General features: G+C 37.5%; 1 protein-coding gene across 1 annotated transcript in view; it reads right to left on the bottom strand.

The window, feature by feature from the left end:
* The window catches only part of ADAM28 (ADAM metallopeptidase domain 28), a 227,465-nt gene that overhangs the window by 189,686 nt on the left and 16,000 nt on the right, over window positions 1-21,779 (bottom strand). The window contains exon 2 of the mRNA XM_058670030.1: window positions 20,624-20,753. Within this exon, the coding sequence (XP_058526013.1) occupies window positions 20,624-20,648 (25 nt within the window). The 5' untranslated portion in view covers window positions 20,649-20,753. The remainder of the gene's footprint in view (window positions 1-20,623; window positions 20,754-21,779) is intronic.

Genomic DNA, 21,779 nt, shown 5'->3' with positions numbered 1-21,779 from the left:
AAAATTATGCTTTAAATTTACATCAAGAGAGAATCAGGTTGAAAAGGGAGATGGAAACCATATTCAGACCTCTTATATTCCCATATTTATCTTGTACACAATGTGGGAAACAAGAAATTCACAGCCCTTCGTCCATTTCCATGAAGACTGCATTTCAGCTGTCACTCTGTAAGTCCAACTTGGGCTCCTTAAATAAACATTCTTTAGTTTTCCTTTCTACTGCTTTCTTACAAGCTGAATTCTCTCCCTCTCCCACCCCACACTTTCTCCTTCTCTTTTGCATCTCTGGATTCCTCCTCACACTTCTCTTTGAACTTGGCTTCTTACTTGTATAATGTTGGAATCTTATATGATTTTATCACAACTACCAATTTCCACAATTATAAAATTATGTCATGCCATATGACACTTAGGATTATCGTACTTTTTGAATCACGCTGTTTTTTTCCCTCCTTCACTATTTATTTATACTATATCCCCTTTCCTCCTTTCCTCATCCTTTCATTTCTAAATTTAAACTTAATGCGGATCAATCTCCAAACTCTCCAAATGCTGTTACTTCTAAAAACAGACTGTTTACACAGAGATTAGAATTCAAATTCATCTGTCAATACTTAGGTGAAAAGTTATGTCGTTGGCCATGTGGGATGTGGGGACCACATGTGCGGATGACTGCACGTGGTTGCCTGTGCATGTGTTCAACTGCCACCTGACACAAGGGAGGATATCTCTGGTGGTCCCAACATTGTTTGGGGCAAGCAGCCATTTTTTGTAAATTTCCCACCACCACTTTGAGTAAAAGAGATACCAAACCCTCCCTGCCCAACCCTGCTCCAACTTACCCCCACCCTAAAATTATTTAAACAAGAACTATAACATTCGGAATGCCACAAACAGGAATACTTGATTCTTTTGCCAAATGAGGGAGAAATGAAGACATTCTTAGACATACAAAAGCTCCAAAGAATACAATCTACACACATGCATGGGTAAAGCAATTAAAGAAGTGCATCAGATTGAAAAAAATTAAATCTGAATGTTATATTGAAATCAAAGAAAAAAGGATATAGCAAAATAGTGGTAAGTTATAAACAACAAAACTTACAGTAAATCTATCAAATTACTGATAATACCCATGAGATTGTGGCCAGTATTAGGACAAATATTTAAATACAAGTGAGGAATATAAAATATGATGAGCAACTTGAGGCTAAAGTTTTCAATGATGCAGGCATACAAATAATTACGAAAAAAGAATGTGAACTAGCAAAGTATGCAAAAAATTACTCTTATCTTTCTCAGAATAGTAATACTGTAATTCTTCATTATGATAGGTAGTTCAAACAAGTCTTTTAAATATGTAAGCATGAGCACCACTAATCTACATGAGCTGTGTAGTTTCAAAACCACTTAAGAAGTCATGGAGAAAGATCAGACAGATAAAAAGTTATAATAACCTTGAATAAACACAATTTATCTATTAAAAATAAAGAATATCAAATGAGTCACATACTAATTCTTTAGAGGGCTGCATGGCTGCACAATGGGTTAAGCTACTGCCTAAGATGCCAATATCGCATATTGCAGTGCTGCTTTGAGACCTGGATGCTCTGTTTGCAATCCTGCTCCCTAACACAACTGATGGGGAGCAAAAGTTGGCCCAAAGACCTGGGCTTCCCAAATGGGAAACCTGGATGAGTTCCTGGGTCCTGACTTTGGCCTAGTCCAGCTGTAACTGTTGAAGCCTTGTCACTCTGCTTTTCAACTAAATAAGTACATAAATATGTTCTTACTTCTGAGGTTAACATACAAATGGTTGAAAATAGATCTGGAAAAATAGTAAAATAAAATAGAAATGATAAAACAATAATAACTCAATTAAAACATATTTTAAAAACTCCAAGTACAAATAAATGTCCAGTAAACACAAAAACACACTCAGCCTCTCCTGTTTCAAATAAATTGAAAGCAAAAATGATACAGATGCAAGTTTTGTTGTATCAGATAAGTAAAGATTTAAGCACTTGGGTCTACCGAGTAGAGAAACAGGTCCACTTAATCATTATTTTGGCAACAAAACACTGACATGAAATTTTCAAAAGATAATTTGGCTATAACTTCAACATATTTCATACATACATATGGATCATGCCATTTTATTTCTAGCAATTTATCTTATAGATAAAATCATATAATGATATAAAGAAAAATTTTCAATGATATTCTTTGTTATGTTTTAAGGACAAAAGCCTAGGAATATTTTATATATTTGTCAATCATAGAAAAAGCCTCAAAGATAAATTTTCCTATATCCCTACAACAAAACTTCAAAAAATGCTTGAAAAAGATGTGGATACTTGCTAATACATAAAAATCATTAAGATATACATATCATGTGAGAACAAATTATATTTATATTATGATTAGATTTGCAATTTTAATAGGCACCTATAGCGTGTAACTATCGCACTCTGTGACCACCTACATCAATTAGGGACATGATCTGCTTTATTTGTATAATTACCAAGCTTCAAATGTCCTACAGGTGATGAATCCATTATCTGCCTAAAGCCTCTCACCTTTCCATCTTTACATCCAGGGCGAAAAGATGAAGCTTTTCCTCGAGTCTACTTCAAAATCGTAAGCTGAATGAGACAACAGAAACATCTAACTGATTCATCAAGGTGACACTTTGTCCCTGCCGCAGGTTGTTGCTGTAAAACGCTGATTACTCTGCAGTCTGGAGGCCACTCAATTCTGGGTGTAATTTACACCCTAACTTGGATGTCCCCAAGCATTTGCAAGTGATTGTCACATCCCCCAAGGTTTTGGATTCATCAGTGCACACTCATATTTGCATACTTTCTCACTCCCACATCACAACACTCCGATGGAGCCTCGGCTTGTTGGAGGTTCCAGAGTCAACAACCGTCTGTGTGTGAAAGAGTTTCACAACTCCTCTGGCAAGCCAAGCTCTACCCAGCAATCTAGAGGATGCCCAGAAGTCACCCTTCTACCCAGGAGCACCAAGACTTCTTCATCATGTAGATTTCAACAGATCTGAATGGGACAATTTCAAGACTTCACAGAGGCTAAAACAACATTGTATCACAAAAATGAAGACACTGCAGTCTCTGTCTCTTACATATTATCTCTTACATTATTGCACATCTTTTTCACGAGCAACGAGTTGCTTACATTTGCATAAATGTGTTCCACCTAAATACTATTTTCTTTAATAAGAATAAAAATTCCCAAATTGTCATGTTATTTTTTGTTTTAGACACAGAATAGGCCAGCATATTTACGAGTGCACATACACCACAAGCATACAATATCTTAATCAAAAACTTGTGGCTGTTGCTTGAGTTCTATTGAACAGACTGATTCATTGCTTTCAACTTTTGCTCTGACAATACCATGTTGCCTTAATTATCATAAATTTATCATACTCTAATACATGATAAAATATCTGCATTAAAACATTGAAGTTATTTTTGGGCCTGGTACGGTAGCCTAGCAGTTAAAGTCCTCGCCTTGAGTATGCCAGGATCCCATATGAGAGCCAGTTCTAATCCTGGCAGCCCTGCTTCCCATCCAGGTCCCTGCTTGTGGCCTGGGAAAGCAGCTGAGCGCAACCCATAGACCTGGGACCCTGTACCCATGCGGGAAACCTGGAAGAGGCCCCGGGGAATTGTGGCCGCTTGGGGAATGAACCATCATACGGAAGATCTTCTTCTCTTTTTCTCCTCTCTGTATATCTGGCTTTACAATAAAAACAAAATAAATCTTAAAAAAAAACACTGAAGTTATTTTCAAATATTACTGCCTCTTCTTCTGTTCATTTTGTCTTCCTGTTTGCTAATAAGAGTGCTCTTTGAGGAACGTCTCTTTGATGTTCTACTGAGGTTTTTTTTTTTTTAAGATTTATTTATTTGAATTGGAAAGGTGGATCTACAGAGAGAAGCAGAGACGGGGAGAAAGTTCTTCTGTCTGGCGATTCACTCCCCTAGTGGCCACAAAGCCTGAAGCTGAGCTGATCTAAAGCCAGGAACCGCTTCCAGGTCTCACACATAGGTGAAGTGTCCTAAGGCTTTACGCTGTCCTTGACTGCTTTCCCAGGCCACAAGCAGGGAGCTGGATGCAGAGTGGGATAGCCAGGATATGAACTGGTGCCCCTATGGGATCCTGGCACATGCAACACAAGGACTTTAGTCACTAGGCTAACCGTACCAGGCCCTCCACTGGGTCTTAAAAATAACATTTAGTAGTCAAAATCTTTTCAACGCTGACACATTATGCTACATAATATTTACAAACAGAACTTAAATGCTGAGTAGAAAACCTGTTGATCAATATTGTGTGATCTGCTACTTTTCTATTTTATTCTTAGATTTTAATTTGATTTGAATTTTCTAGGAAGATACATAATTTCACTAATGGTGGATATGTGCCTTATTTCCATTGTTATAAAATCTTTTATAAGATTGTTATTTAATCTTCCTCATCCTAGCATTGGCTGTATTTTATAATATATCATTAAATATTGTTGATTTTAGTGAGCATTGCTGCTTTGTAACCATAACTTATAATAGTGTTCAGCTATAAAAATGAAGAAGAAAGCCCTCCTTTCTTTTCCCCCTTCCAAAAACTAGCAGTCCACAGGTACCAGCTGCAGTGCTAAGACAGGAAAGTAGAGGGAGGATTGAGCCACCTAAGGTTTAGTTCCTGTTGCCTCAAGGTCTTCAGGATAGCAGCTTGGATCTTGTAGTTCTGCAGATGTAAAGTCAGCGTGACTTTGGTTCTTAGGTGGCCAAGGCTGACCTAGATCGGCCTACAGCCCATTAGATGTTCATTTTAATCCATTAGCATGATTAATCAAACATCTAATAGCTGCAATGACAGGACCCTGGGAGCGTGTAAGCAGTGAAAAGGAACAATACATCCCAGGACGTTTCAGTGTGCTTCCTAAAAAAATCAGGAATATTCTTTCTCTGTGTTGGAAGGCAACCGTCATTTCATTAACCAACCCACAGAATGCTAAACTCGGGTGAGAAATGGGGCTATTTCTCTCTGGCTCAGGCTACCTTGACTGTGGAGTATATACTTTTGGTTTCTCAACAAGATGCTTGCAACTTGCCTTTCACTGTTCTACAACTCACACATGAATTCTTTTCTGAGGCAAACTCAAGAAGCCAGGGAACACTCGTGGTCTGGCACCAGCATAATTCTTCAAGAAACAGGAATAAAGTGAGTGGGCTTTTTCTAGTTTTTTTCTGCACTGTACTGAGTCTGTTGAGTATTTTCACTCTTGCAACTTCCTTGGAGGAGAATGATGGTTCTTTCCCATAATCAAGGCCAAAGATGGGGGATAAAATGTGGCAGCTGGTTGGTGCCTGTTTCTATCAAGAAAAGAAAGATTTCTCAGAATACACCGGAAACTGCTATATACAGCCACGTGCGCTAAACTAGATCCCAAGGCCACTTCCAACAGCAGGATCAACTGAGAGAACAAGTGTCTCATCAGTCACCATGGAAACTAGAAAAGTCCTGGCTACACTTTGGGAAGGAAAAAGTGGGAAATAGTTATACAACAAACTGTGTCAGCCACGTTGACTTCCCAGAGGACATATCTACAGTTTCAATAATTGCTAGAACGGGTCCTGTGATTTTCTGATATGGGGCTTTATCAGCCCGAGGAAGCTATTTTCTATTCTTAACTGAGGTGGCTTTTTAAAATCAGGAGTGAATGTTAAAGGCTATCAAAACCCTTACGGCATCTATGAGAAGATAATATAGTGTGCCTATTTTTCTATTAATATGCTAATTTAAAATAATAGGCTCCAATTCTTGAATCATTCCTGAGGTCCCTGAATAAACCACATTTAGAATGTAGTTATTCTGTTAATCCATTAATGTATTTAATTTGACAATATCATACTTACATTTTTTGCACTGATGCTCGCAACTGAAATTGACCTATAGTCTTTTTCAAAAAGATTTATTTTTTTTTCCAAGTCAGATATACAGAGAGGAGAGACAGAGAGCAAGACTTTCCGTCCGACAGTTCACTCCCAAATTGGTCGCAACAGCCAGAGCTGCGGCAATCTGAAGCCAGGAACCAGGAGCCTCGTCCGGGTTTCCCCCGCAGGTGCAGGGTCCCAAGGCTTTGGGCCATCCTCAACTGCTCTCCCAGGCCACAAGCAGGGAACTGGATGGGAAGTGGGGCTGCCAGGATTAGAACCGGTGCCCATATAGGATACCAGTGTGTTCAAGGTGAGGACTTTAACTGTAAGGCTAAAGTGCCGGGCACAATGCATAGTCTTAATGCTGTCTTTACCTGGTTATTTTCATAAGGAACCTGTGGCCACATAGAATGAATTAAGGAACTTCTTTTCTATTTGAATTGTTTAAATGTAAAAGTGTCTGTCCTTTAAGGATTTGTTAGGGCTCATCTTTGCAATGAATTAGGCCTGGCTATCCAATTAAGACACAGATCTATAATCATGTTTTCTCTTTTCCTTTCATTGTTGATATTTTCTTAGTTTTTTTTTTAAATGTAGAGTTACAGAGAGAGAGGCAGAAAAAGCCAGATCCTCCATTTTTGAGGTCACTAAGTAAATACCCACAATGGGCATGGCTGGGCCAGGCTACAAGCAAGAGCTTCAATCAAGGTCTCTTACTTGGGCAGCGGAGCCCAAGTACTGGAGCAGCTAGGACTTGAATTGGTGTCAATATGGGATGGTAGTACTAAGGTGGTGGCTTAACTTGCCTTACCAGAACGTAGGAACGTCCATCTCTAATTTATTTAAGCAGTGGCTAGTTTTTCTAGTTTACTGGGTAATACACTTTATCTTCAATTTCTTTCCCTAATATATGTGATTCAATAAAAATGTTGGCTTTCTATTACTTCATCAGTTTTAATGTCTTGCTCATTTTCATTCTTTCAGGATTATCATCACAATACTAATTTCTACTATATGCCAAGCTAGTTAAAATAGTTAAAAATATGTTTGTGTGGAGATGGCATTGTGGTATGGCCTGGTAAGCCACCACCTGCAGCACCAGTATGTAAGCACTGGTTCAACTTCTGGCTGCTCTAGTTCTGATTATGCTCCCTGCTAATACAGGTGTGAAAACAATAGAGAATGGCTGAAACAGTTGGGCCCCTGCGCCCATGTGGGAGACCCAGAAGTAGCTACGGCTTTCTAGTTTTGAACTGGCCTAGACTCAGCCATTACATCTATTTGGAGAGTAAATCAGCAGATGAAAGATCTCTCTTTGTGTGTCTCCCTCTCTTTCTGTACCTCTTTCATATACATTTTTTTAAAATTAAAATGTAGTGTTTACGTAACAGGAAATATTTATTATGTGTAGTCCTTCACAATTATGCATGTTTACTACTTTATGCCATAGTCTCTTCTAACATTGGCTAAGCCCTATCGAGTAGATACACAGGGTAGAGCCTTACGCTCCCCGTTCACACCAGCATTGTTAGAACATGGCCAAACTGAGCCACACTCATGTTCTTGTGGCAGATTTGGATTATTAAAGGACTTATGTCAATATGTAGGGACAGTTGAAAACACACTCGCCATGGTCACCATGATGATGTCAAGATTACAGAAGGAAGGACAGCAGTAACATCTCAGTGACAGGAAGTACCTAAAACACCAGGGCACAGGCAACACCTCCCAGATGTTGGTCATCTTTTCTAACGTCTTAGCTCACCTCTCCTGCATCTTGACTGGATTTCTAGACCACGGGCAATTCTGTAGGCTTTCTCCTACTTGGATGCACCACTTCTGATCCAGCCTCCTATTAATGTATCAGGGAAAGCAGTGAAAGAATAAGTACTGGGGTCCCTAAATCCTGGTGACACAATTGAAGCTCTTGGTTTCAAACTTGTCCAGCCCCAGATGTTGTGATTATTTAGAGTGAACCAAAAGACTGATTCATTCATTCATGCATGCATTCTCTCTCTCTCTTCTTCCTCTTCTCCTCCCTCCATGTATCTTGGTCTCTGACTCTTTCTCTTTCAAATAAGTAAATCTTTAACTTGAAATCATCACACTGATGTTTCAAGTCGTGACTTCTCTTTCGCTCTCATTTCTTCTGTGAATACATCATAAATACACAAACAGGTGGATGGATCGATATCTGCATTATTGGATAGATGGATGGAGGATAGAAAATAGACGCACATATATTACATCTATTCCTTCATGGTTGTCTTCTTTTGTAGTGATGTAAATATTGTATTTTTTCTCTTGTGTAGTATATACAGCGTTTTCTCATGGCTAAGCAGGGCTGGGAATAGGATAATGAAAAGAGGTACATACAAATATAAATTAGGCATGAGCTCCCATGCCCTGACCCTGCACAGGCATAACCCTGACTGCCTTTCCGGTTCTCTACCCAGATATCTGTCTTCCTTCCTGGCTACCACTTCACTCTTTTCAAAGTATTTCCTTGTCTGTGCTCAGAGGATAGAACTCAAACAGCAACTTACAGTTTGTTTGTCCTGGATTTCAGTAGATGTGATCTGGGGCTTCCCAGAGTAGCTTGAAGCCAATGAACAAAGTCTCAAAGGTGGGAAATCACATGGGGGAGGGGCTACAAAACCTGTGAGTAAATTTCTCTCAAATTCCTTGCTGATAGTTGACTAATGCATATAGGAGATGAGACTCAGAGAGGCTCGGGTCACAGCTTAACGCCTCTCGAATGTTTATAATAGAAACTGGTCTTTACAACGTATGATCTATATAGCTCAGAGATACTATCTTCAGATCTACAAAAAAGACACAGCTTTTAATAAAATGAAGATATTTTAGTTTAGATGAAAAATGCCCCAGATGCTCAGGTGAATTTACAAAAAAAGAGCTTTCAATTAACAATGATATGTATTAAATAATCTAAGAAAGAGTGAATTTATTGGATTAAAGTATTGAAAATTTCACAAGCAATTTCAGGGCTTTATGTACTGATGCTGTGTTTTACATATTGGAACTATAAATACAAGACAAGTTAATTCACAAATATTAAATTTAAAAAATGAAGTGAATTATTTCTTAAATGATATTAAGAACAGTCTGAACACAACAGGGGAGAAGACCAGTGAACTTGAATACTTATCAATAGACAATTTACCAGCGGTGGACATAATGACTCAACTAGCAGTCCGTAACCTGCAAGCATCAGCATCCCGTATGCATACCAGTTTGTATCCCGGTTGCTCCACTTCCAACCTTGTTCTCTGTTTATGGTCTGGGCAAGCAGTGGAGGATGGCCCCAAGCCGTAGGACCCTGCATCTGCTTCAGAGACCCTGAAGAGGTTTCTGGCTTTGAATCAGCTCAACTCCAGGAATTATGGCCATCTGGTGAGTGAATCAGCAGATGGAAGATCTTTCTCTCTCTGTCTCTCCTTCTCCCTATAAATCTTTCTTTCCAACAACAAAAAAAAAAAATTTAAAAAATCTAGACAATTTGCCAACATAGGCACAATAAAATAACTAAATCATTTAAAGAATCAACAGAATTAGATGACAAGTGAAATAGTTTTACTTAACATTCATGTAATTGTCCAAAAAGGATATGAGAAAAGTAACAGAGAATAAAAATAAATGTAAATGTTCCCTGAAAAACTCCCAAAATCTTCAGCAACAGCATCATTCTGGCACAGGAAGCCCAAACATGATAAACACAAGGGAAACCATATTTTGTACATCACTGTCAAAGTGTTAAAAAGAAAAAAGAATAAGAAAAATCTTGAAAGAAGATAAAGAGGGAGGGCTCATTACAGAGAAATAATGATGACAGAAGCTGATTTCTTAGAACCCATAGAGGACACAAAATGAAGAATTAACATTCTTTAAAGTGCCGAATGAAGAGTCAGTCCAGAATTCTATACCCAGGGGGAAAACATATTTCAAAAATGAAAGTAATATAAAACTGCTTTTAGACAAAAACAATTTTTCTTCTGCACCTATAAACTACAAAAATGCTGAAGAGGGTTCTTAAAGCAAAGGTGGAAACTTAAACTTCTAGAAAAGAATAAAGAACAATGAAAATGATTTAAAACACAATACATAAGGGTAGTTTTCCTTTTATTCTTAAATTTTTTAAAGGTTAATTCACAGGGCTGGCAACCAGGTGATATGAACATCAGTTGAAGCACTGGTTGCTCATTACTTACGACTTACCTCCAATCAATCCACTGGGAAAGCAGCAGGTGATGGCCTCTATTAGGGCCTCTTCTACACATGGGAAACCCTGATGCCACCAACGGCTCCTGGCTTCAACCTGGTCTAGCAATGGCTTATGCGAATCTGGGGAATGAACCAGTTGGTGGAAGGTTCTCTCTATATATTTCTGTATCTCTTTCTCCCTTTCCTTCTCATTGTAACTGCTTTTCAAATAAACAAATCACTCCTTTAAAATCATAATCTTAAAAGGTCTAAACTAATGACAGAATTTACAATATATAGTTAAAAAAATGTGACAGTTAAGTCAGAAAAAAGGCAGTGTGCAAATGGACACACTCTGCTGTCTTTTCTATGTGAAAGGGTATTTATTTTAAGTAAAAGTAGATAGTGTAAATTAAGGATATACATTATAATCTCCATAGCAAGCGTTTTTAATAATATGTAGAGGTCTTGACAAGATTAAGAAATTAACCTGGAGTCTAGTATCAGGCATGAATATTTGAATATCAACAGTTACTCCAATTCCACCAGCCCTCCACAACCCACCTGTGAAAGCACTAAGTCATGACCTAATCATTTCATCCTATGCTAGAGGCAACTGGAAGAATAAGAGATTTAGAAATGCAGTAGTGTATGTGATGAACCAATAAAGTCTACCAGGATCAAGTCTGCTAAGGGGGACCTGTCTGTAGCACTTGATAGCCACATGCATAAGAACAATATATCTAGCAACCTTGAAGCATCAAAACACAGAAGTACTTAGGCTTACATCACAGATCAGACTGCACTTCAAGTCCTGACCATACTGTTTCTGATGAAGCTTCCTGACAGTTCCTCCTGGCAGGAAGCTAGATGATGAGTTAAGTGCTTGGGTCCCTGCCACCTCCATGGTAGCACTGGGGCTCCTGGCTTCCTGCCTAGCCAGGGCTGTTATGGAACTTCGGGAGGTTAACTATTAGATGAACAACATCTCTCTTTCCCTCTGCCCTTCCTCCCTCCCTCCTTCCCTCTCTCCTTATCCATTCCTGTTTGCCTTTCAAGTAGAGGAAATCAAACAGACATTTTAAAAAGAGAAATATTATGAGTTGTTAGGAGAAACAACTGATGAATTTTAGGTAACTGGTTCACAGAATCAGACAAATAAGCAAATGTAGTGTTTAGTATTGAAACTCTGCTGAGTCCAAAGAAATTACAATGGAGGTTATGGTCAGAGAAAAAAAAAGATCTTTATGGTAGAGTGGAGTAAAACTAAAAGTAAATATAGATAGCTGATCTATGCTTAGAAAACACTAAAAATATGTGACTTACCAATATCAATGAATTAAGAGACATTTTAGAGAAAACTTATAACCAGCATCTCTAATTTGGTTCTATGCAGATCAGTGATTATTATTGTGTGTGAGTTACAGTGTGTGCATAGGAAACATAAAAACACAGGTCAAAGAGGTGAAACAGTTTATCGCTCCTAACATATCTCTATGGAGAGGAGTTTAGTATAGCAACTACACATTGCTTTGGATGCCCATATCGGAGTGACTGGGACTGATCCCTGGTCTGTTCCTGATTCCATAACCCAAATTCAGCTGTCAAGTTTCGTGAGAATTCTTTAAATCCTCTATTTAAATGAATTATTATTAGTCATCAGTGTATCTTATAAATCACAGGAAATGACAGTATCAAACAAGACATAGCAGAGTGTGCAAGGAAAGACACATTGAATCTTTGGGTAAAATGTCCCAAAAATGTTTTTATTTAAAAATGTTAGTTTTATAAGATACAAAGCTCTAGAGCATGGAAAGTGTGGGAAGAGAAATATTTGTCCAGCTTTGATTTTTTTTGGGGGGGGTGGATCTCTATCCTATTCTCTATGATAATTGTACTGACTGACATTTTTATCTACAGCAGAATAGTCCCCCTTTCTCCATAGCCTCATCAATGTTTGCTATTTTTGGCTTTTTTGATAATAGCCAATCTGACTAAGATGATATCTTGATGTGGTTTTGATTTGCATTTCCCTGATGTCTTGTGATGGTGAACATATTTTTCATATACTTTTGGTCATTTTCATTTCTTTTGAAAATTTCCTATCCATCTCACTTAACCTTTTCCACTGTACTGTCTCATTGTTGTTGAGTTTTTAAATATAGATTCTGGATGGTAGCCCTTTGTCAAGTGAATAGTTTGCAAATAATTTTCTCATGTTCCATATTTTGTCTCTTAACTCTATTGATTGTTTCCTCTGTTCTAAGAAAGATTTTTAGCTTCACATAATCCTATTTGTCTATATTTGATTTGTTCCCGATGCATTTACTATTTAACCCAATTACTGTCCAAACTAATGTCTTCCTATATTTTCTTGTAGGAGTTTTAACGTTGCAGGTCATATATTTAGGGCTTTGATTTACTTTGAGTTGATTCTTATATGTTATGAGAGAAAAAAGGTTTAGTTTCAATCTTCTACACATGAATATCCAGTTTTCCCAGTACTTATTGAGGAAGTTATTATTTTTTTTCCGAATAATCATTTTTTATCGTACGATACAGTTCCATAGGCTCTGGGATTTTCCATCCCTTTCCTCAAATTCCCTTCCCCCTCACCGATTTCCCCTCTAGTATTACAATGGATGTCCTTCATGATCAGTCATAAGTCCATCATGCTGTTACTGGGGTGTTTCCCGACACTGTAGGCATGGACAGTATCGGAGAATCCAGCACCCTACTGTTACAATTTCAACGATTTCACGGGAGACCAAATTTGGTCTGGATGCATTGAGACATGCTGTACTCTGTCTCCATATCTGATGTCTCTGCTATATTTCTATTATACAGTCTCTGCAACATATCTGTTACACATCCTGTTAAATACAGAGTCAGTAAACACAGTTTACAACAGGGAGGAAAAGAGTAAATTTTCATCAACATGAAGCTAACAGGCTACAAAAATATCAATGTGTTGCTATAGTAATTAAAAATTAATAGACACAAGACAGCTGAACAATAAATTATAGCTATTTTAAGATGTATAGAACCTGGTTGTATATAAACTAAAATTGAAATGTTAATGAAGTAGCACAGGATGTGGTTAAGAACTCGCATTTATTTTTAACATATTGGTTACTCAATACTATGTCAATTAATTCCATAACATTATAAATTGTTGCTGATGGTATGTTCGAGCTTTTAATTTATCGGGATGATATTCTGCTGGCTCTACCTTCAGACCAGAGAGGGTCTCCCTAAGAATCCATTGAACTTAACTGGACAATAAGATGCTAGACTCTATGCTTGGTATATGCTTGCAGTGAAGGAATCTCAACTGAACTTGAACTGTGGTTATGAAACAAGGTGGAGGAATCCACCATGGGGAGAGAGTTTGGGGAGGGGTGGGGGGAATCCCAGTACCTATAAAACTGTGTCACATAATTCAATGTAATAAATAAATTTTTAAAAATTAAATAAAAGAGAAAATTATTAAAAAATAAAAAACCTTCTTGCAGAAATTGATGTTACTGCATACCCCATGTGGCTATGCAGAAATTACAATTAAAACTAGAACATTATTATTTATGAGAAGCAGCAAAAACAGTGTTGAAATGAACAGATACTTTCTGAAGGAAGAAATCCAAATGGCTAACACACATATGAAAAAATGCTCAAGTTCCCTAGCTGTAAGGAAAATTCACATAAAAACAACATTGAGGTTCCACTTAACTCCAGTGAGAATGGCCCATACACAGAAAACAACCAACAACACCTGCTGGTGTGGATGTGAGAAAAAGGAACTCTATTCCACTGCTGCTGGGATTGCAGGCTAGTGCTTGCAGCCACTATAGAAGTCATTATGGAGAATGCTCAGACAACTGAATATTCACCTTCCATATGACCTAGAAATCACACTTCTAGAATATATTCAAAGGACCTGATACATGAGAAAGCACAACATGCACCACTATATTCATTGCAGCACAATCAACAACTGTAAAAACATAGAAACAACCTTGATGCCCATTGACAAAGGACTGGATAAGGAAACTGTGGTCCATCTACTCAATGGAAAACTACTTAGCTAATAAAAAGAATGAAGTACAATCATTTGCACTCAAATGTGCCCAACTGGAGACCATTATGCTAAGGGAAATGAGCCAATCCCCAAAGGTCAGGTATCATATGTTTGCTCTAAGGTAAGATAACTTCCATCAAAAATACACAACAAAAACAACAACAAAGAAGAAAAAATACACACACTTGTAACTCCACAAAGGATGTAATGGATACATGAATGCCAACAATCAAGGAAAATAAACAGAAGACATCTCTACTAAGGAATGAAGGTATACTCCCAATGAAACTTCTAAGCATACCTAGACAACAAAAAATTATAATCCCTACTACTGACCATGTCAATAATGTCATGAGCCAAGAGCAAAAAGTTTGAACCATTTCTCTCATCACTGATTTTAAGTGACTGGTCCTTGGTGATGCTCAATGCTAACAAGGCTGAGGAGTTGTGTTGCTCAACTTCTTAGAGAATGAAACGTTCCTGTTTCAATTTGCAGTTTTATGGTGTCAAATCTTATTTTTGCTCTAAATTTTACCTTTTCAAACTTCCTAATTATTTGTATCTACTTCAAAGAAGTTCTTGTGATTCATTAATTGATCATCCATAAGAGACTGTTTGTAAACACCTGAGATTGTGAGAAGTTATTCTTTCTCCATGTTTCTTTGTCCAGTCTAAGTTCATCACAGTTCACTGTGGATGCAGGGATTTATCGCTGTAGGGTATCCTGAGACAAGGTATAGTGATGCTTCTAGGTTTGCTTGTTCTTTCTGCTCAAGACTGCTTGTGCTATTTGTGTTTACTTTTTCTTAGTCTACTTCCATTGTTTCTTATATTCTATGAACACTCCCATCGTTATCTGATGAACAGAGAATTGCATCGGTAACTTGCTTTGGGAAATATGAATATTTCAATGATAATGATTCTAATCTGTGAACATAGCTCATCTTTTCATTTTGGGGTCTTCAATTTCAGTTTCTTTTATCAGAATTACGTAAGTTTTATTAAGGGATGATACTTAGTTGGCTAAATGTATTCCTCTTTAAAAATATTTATTTATGGGCCCGGCAGCGTGGCCTAGCGGCTAAAGTCCTCACCTTGAAAGCCCTGGGATCCCATATGGGCGCCGGTTCTAATCCCGGCAGCTCCACTTCCCATCCAGCTCCCTGCTTGTGGCCTGGGAAAGCAGTCGAGGATGGCCCAATGCCTTGGGACCCTGCACCCATGTGGGAGACCTGGAAGAGGTTCCTGGTCCCGGCATTGGATCAGCGTGCACCGGCCGTTGCGGCTCACTTGGGGAGTGAATCATCGGACAGAAGATCTTCCTCTCTGTCTTTCCTCCTCTCTGTATATCTGACTTTGTAATAAAATAAATCTTTAAAAAAATATATATTTATTTATTTTACTTGGAAAGTAAGAGTTACAAAGAGAGAGATCTTCCATTCACTGGTTCACCACCCAAATAACTAAAAAGACTCGAACTGAGTCAGTACAGGCCTGGAAACCAGGAGTTACTTCCAGGTCTTCCACAGGGGTGCAGGAACCCAAGGACATGGGCCATCTTCTGTTGCTTTCGCAGACAATAAGCAGGAAACTAGATCAAAAGTAAAGCAGCTAGAACACGAATTAGCACCCATATGGCATGTTGGTGTTGGCAGGTATGCCATCCTCAAATTCATACAATTTTTGTAACTATTCTGAATGAGGTTGATTTCACAATTATTTTCTTAAAAAAATTCATCAATAAAAAGTGAAAATACAACTGATTTTTGTTGATTTTCTACCCTACAACTTTCGTAATTCATTTCTCAGTTATTAGTCTTTTGATGGGGCCTTTAGCTCTGTTATCTATTGAATCCTGGTGTCTGTATGTAGGAATAATTTCAACTCTTGCTATGCCTTTTCCTTGTTTGTATTGCTTAGTTCTTGTGGATAAGCTTTCACGCTACATGAAGTAAGGGTGGTCTCTTACTAGATCACTAGAGCTAGTCCATTAGATCCCTTGTTGTGATTTGAAGTCTCTCTAGTGGCCAGGAATGGGAGTCACACCCTGTAACAGAGGTAAAACTTTTAAACCCTCCCCCTGTGTGGGCAAGGGTACTGTGTGAACTTTGCCTCCCCTGCCCAGAGAAGTAAAGTGATACATATGCCCTTCATAACTTTACACCTGGCCTCAGGACTTACAAGTGCTGAAGAGACCCCCTGCCACAACTATTTCACGTGTGAATGGTACTAATATGGGATGTGGGCGGCTTCCCATTCTTTTTCGCCATCACAGAACAACTTTTCAGGTTTTGTGCCCTTTTTTACTGCACCATTTGTATTCTTAAATTTCACAATTTCTGCATTTCATTGCATGATATTCTGGCAGTCTTTCCCGGGTATTCTGGTCAAGTAGGAGCTATTCATTTTTCATGTTAATCATTTGAGGTATACAATAACCCCCAAACTCACACTGTGACTCTAGCTCTGTCCCCAAACTCCAGAACTTCTTGCCCCACTGTGTAATCCACACTTGGATGTTCAATAACTATTTCAAAGTCAGCATTTCCAAAACTGAAATGCAAATCTTTCCAATCCTGCTCCTTCTACATTTCCATAGTCCATGATCATCTTTGTGTACTTCAGAAGTAAAAGTGAGTACATTTTCTATAGACAAGAAACTGACACACAGAAACAAAATAACTGCTCAATCACATTGTCAAGAACTAGAGAACCATTCTGAGTAATAGGGTTGGCTCAAGTTCGTTAGTTATTCGTGTTTGTCCTTCACTGCCTGAAATAACTTTTGCCTTTTCTGGAAAAAAGATAAGGAGAATTCATACTGGACAGACGTTATCCAAACTAGAATTCAACCAGGCAGACCAATAAATTCAGCATTCAATAAATGCCCCCAGACAACAATCAAGGTTTCTTCCATGTAGCTATATAATCCCCAGCACTACAGCCATTACTGGAGTCTGTCACCTCTCTCGCTGCATGACCCTGCACATTTAATCATTTGCTATGTGTTCCAAGATCAATATTCTCTTCATAAACTGATCATATTTTGTCCTGAAGGTTTCTGAAAGCAACAAAAGTTGGTCTACTGCAAAGATGAAAGAGCTGCTTAACAGCTGAGATTAAGTAACCTAAAACAATTGGACATTCTTTCTACTGGGAATTAAACTATTTTAACTAAGACTCATACAAACCAGTGCACTAAAAGAACTGACAACAAATTGAAATGAATGATGACAAAGCAAATCCACACTTACATTTGGAATTCATAAGAAGTTAGAAAAGCAAAATGCTTTAAGAAGCTAATTTTCATTTTATAAAATCTTGCTTCTCTATTAAAGAAACTCCATTGATCTAAAATACTTATCAAACTGTCAGTGTACTCTTTAATAACTCTTTAATATAAAAATACTAACTATTTTGTAATTGCAACGATATCATTCATTATAATTATGGTAAAAAACTATAAAATATGGTAAAAAAAATAAAAGAATATCTGACATTATTGATAGGCTATCAGTGTTCACTGGACCACAACATATGTATCAGCAAGGTCCCGGGTCATCAAATGTTGTAACTGAGGACAGCTTCCTGAAGAGGCTGCTTGAAGGTATATCAGGTTTCTCCAGAGAAAACAACATACATACATGTAACAAAAGACAGGGATTTAGTGCAAGGAATTAGCTCAAAATTGTGGAGGCTCGGAAGTCCCATGACTTGCAGTTAACAGGCAGACACTCAGGATAGCTGAAGCACAGTGGTTTCTGGGACTGAAGGTTTGAGAAATAGGGGAGCTCACGGTATATGTTTTAGTCCACAAATATACAGACCGTGTTTCAAAACAGGCCTGAAGACAAGAAAGAACACATATCTGAGCTCCAGCAATCAAGCAGGACAAATTTCCTCTTATCTATTCAGACATTCAATGAAAAAATGAAACCTACTCAGACTAAGAATGGCATTTGCCTCTTCTCATCCCCAACTCCATTGTTGGTCTCATCCAGAAACCAGGAACATCAAGCTTACATACTGCATATCATGTTGAAACACATGTCTGTTCACCCCATGACCCAACCAAGTAGCCATATACCACTGCCATCACACAGGTATTGACTGAATTTTAAAAACTCAAGTTCCTTTACAGCCCTTACACTGGGAAAAGAGCATTCTTTTCATAGCCAAGAGAGTTGAGAAGTTGTCCATGAGCTGAAGTCTTTGTCAGGGAAGGAGCATAAAGCAAAGCATAATTAAAGAGCAGCTTTCCTCATCACAGAATATAATGAAAAAGAGTGCATTTTGAGTACCGGTGTCAGAAAAATATCCAGTACAGGTACCCACATCACTTCTTTGACCTAGAACCTCTGGCTGACCTACTGCCATTTCTCAGCCCTTGCTCGTTCACCTGGTATATTATGGGAATAGCTCTCTTCTTTAAATCTCAGGAATCAAAAACATTGGTTTCAAACCTTTCATTCTGTATCTTACTCCCCTCTTTGAGATTCATGGAATTTAAGAAAGCTGGAGACTAGCTCTCAATTAGCTTTGGCTTAAGGGAACAATGTGGCTATTTTGATCTTCCATCCAAACCACTAAAAGTTTCTTCATATCAGTAATAAGACTGTTTTTCTTTCTTATCATTCATGTGTTCCCTGGAGTAGCACTTTTAATTTCCTTCAAAATGTTTTATTTGCATTGATAATTTGGGTCTTTGGCACAAGAAGCCTGGCTTTTGGCCTATCTCAGCTTTTAACATGCCTACCACATTAAGACTCAATCACTTCTAGCTTTTCGTTTAAAGTGAGAGACAACTAACTCTTACATTTGAACACTTAAGGTCATTATAGTTAGTATGTCTCAAGGTATAGGGAGAACCGAGGAAAGCCAAAGAGACAAGAGAGGGAGATGTTTAGTCAACTGGACAGAAGGTATATAACACTTTTCTTGATTCCTGTCTTTGATGGCATGATTCACAATGTCCCAAAACATAATAGTAACAGATATAATCACAAAAATGTCACTTTCTTCAAAAATGTCACACATAAGCATGAAGGAACGCATGCTTTTAGAAAAATGGTACCAATGGACTTATTTGATGTAGGATTTCCAAAAACTTCGTCTTGTAACACATATGATAACTTTTATGCATAACAAAGCACATAGAATCAAGGTATGCCTATATAGTGCTATATTTAAAATAAGAGAAAAGGATGAAGATTATAAAATTGTAGCCTGAAATTATAGCCATGCATGCATGATAGAATCTACATGGTAGCATATATAGTCTAAGAATAATATCAACATAGATACTGCAAAGCAAAACACATGTACAATTAATAATTATCATGTAGAAGCTTGTTAGGGATGATAGCAGAAATGAAAATAATTTTAAGTTTTCACAGGTGATTATTCACTGTGCTCTTAATTTAAGGGCACTATCTTAAAGGATGTTTGCTTTCATCTGATATCTGGCTATTGTGGTATTACAATGTTTTCAAAATAACCAGTAAGAAATATTTTTTTCAAAGACAAATTTCTGAAGATTCTAAAACTCATCTTAATTTTATATCCTAAAGGCAATCCACTGATTGTTAATGTTATCCTATACTCCTAGATACACACAGTTCTATCACTCTATTTCAAATCATAGCAGACTTAGTACAACTAGGTACTCTACCCATTGTAACCATACTCCATAACAGCAGAAAGCATTTCCCTCTATCAAAAAACTGCATCAGAAACCAGTCATCCCATTTAGAAAAATTTCTCAACTTCATCTCAAAGATAATGTTTTAATGTGAAATTACACTTTGTTAGTTCTTTCCTTTTTCTTGATTAACTCCTCAGAAGGCTGAAATTTCATCTCAGCCCTTCAGCAACGTGAGACATCATGGAACATGCGCTGTACAATACCTGAGGCTATAAGTCATGCTGTGAACATAACAGAATGAGCAGGTGTCTCAGTCACGTGGGCATTCTTATAACACGTCATCCTTGCAACTAGTTTACATCATAGGCATCATTACATAATAGTTAAGAGAAGAAATCTGTGAATCAGTCCATCTTAATTGATAATTGCTAGTAAGTAACTTGCCCAAGGGTTCCCTTATTCAGCAGCTAGAACAGTGTATTGATGATGCCAAAGAGTACAATCTTTGGCTAGACTCTTAACCCATGAAGTCAGTGACCCAGACAAAAGGCTGAGGCAGCCACACAAAAGGCCTTTAAGACCTGGTGAACACTTTTTTTTAAACACCTTCACAATATTTATATCTGTTGTACTATCACTGGAGACAGGAAGAGACAGGAATATTTTGTGTTTGGAATACAATTGATTTCAAATCGGAATTTGTGAACTACTCACAGCCACAAGTGCAGGGTAATGGCATAGCAATCTCAGCCTCCTAGGATGATGTCTTAGGGCAACCTTCCATTTGAAAAGGTCAAGGAGATCCAAATCACCAGCCAGGCAACACCGCAGGGCCAATAGGTGACTGACAAAACAAGAGAGGAGAATCAGCAATACCTCCCCCTGCAGGCCATTCATGTAAGCGCTACATAATAACAGGAACAATGTTGAACTGTATCATCATCTATCATTTTTTTATCATCATTGACAGGTAAATAACAATTTTGAAGAACATATTGATCATAGCCTACTTGAAATTCTATAGCACATGCAGTTATGATAAAAATACACACTTTAATGTTTATGAGTTTGATAGATGATAAATGGCATAAGAAATGGCATAAAGACAAACCTGCCCTTTCTCAGAGTTGTCATTTATTTGTTATATGACCATGATAAATGATCCCATCACCCTGAGCTTTAATCTCTTCATTAGAAAAATGGTCACAGTTACAAAGTTAGTATTTAAGCTATGCCTTATCTGACAGGAATTATTTTAGGTGCTTTATGTGGATGAATTCATGTGACAATTATAATAATATAGAAATTATTAATCTCACACATAGTGGAGCCAGTGCTCAAATGAAGTTTTCCTCAAAATCCAACAGTTAACTACTATCCTACACATACTGTACAAATTACTATATTATTTGGATTCATAATTAATAAAAGATAATATATTTCAAATTTTAATAATACATAAGGGTGAGCTCCTTTTGGTCAGACAACCACAGGCTTGGCTTCACTGGCCTTTATCTCTACCTCATGTCAGATTCCATATACAACAGATTAATTTCCAAGATACTAATTAGGACTTCAGTTTCTAAGAGTAAGACCATAACAGGGAATTTTAAAGTGAATTTTAGGAGATACCAAAACGTTTTTTCTTGCTGGTTAAAAAACACTAAATGAGAAATATCTATTATTAAAGAAACAAAATGAAGAAAAAATATCTATCATTTTGCTATAGTATGCCCCCTCTCAAATAGAAGTAATCCACAGACTTTCAATTCAAAACGATGTTTCTTTAGTAAGTCCTGGTAAATTTTCTGATTGTTTAAATGATGTACTTAAAAATAAAATAACAGTGTGAGTATCATTGCTGAGTGCA

Source organism: Ochotona princeps, chromosome 11 (assembly GCF_030435755.1).
Source record: "Ochotona princeps isolate mOchPri1 chromosome 11, mOchPri1.hap1, whole genome shotgun sequence".
NCBI lineage: Eukaryota > Metazoa > Chordata > Mammalia > Lagomorpha > Ochotonidae > Ochotona > Ochotona princeps.
This window is presented reverse-complemented; position numbering and strand designations above follow the sequence as displayed.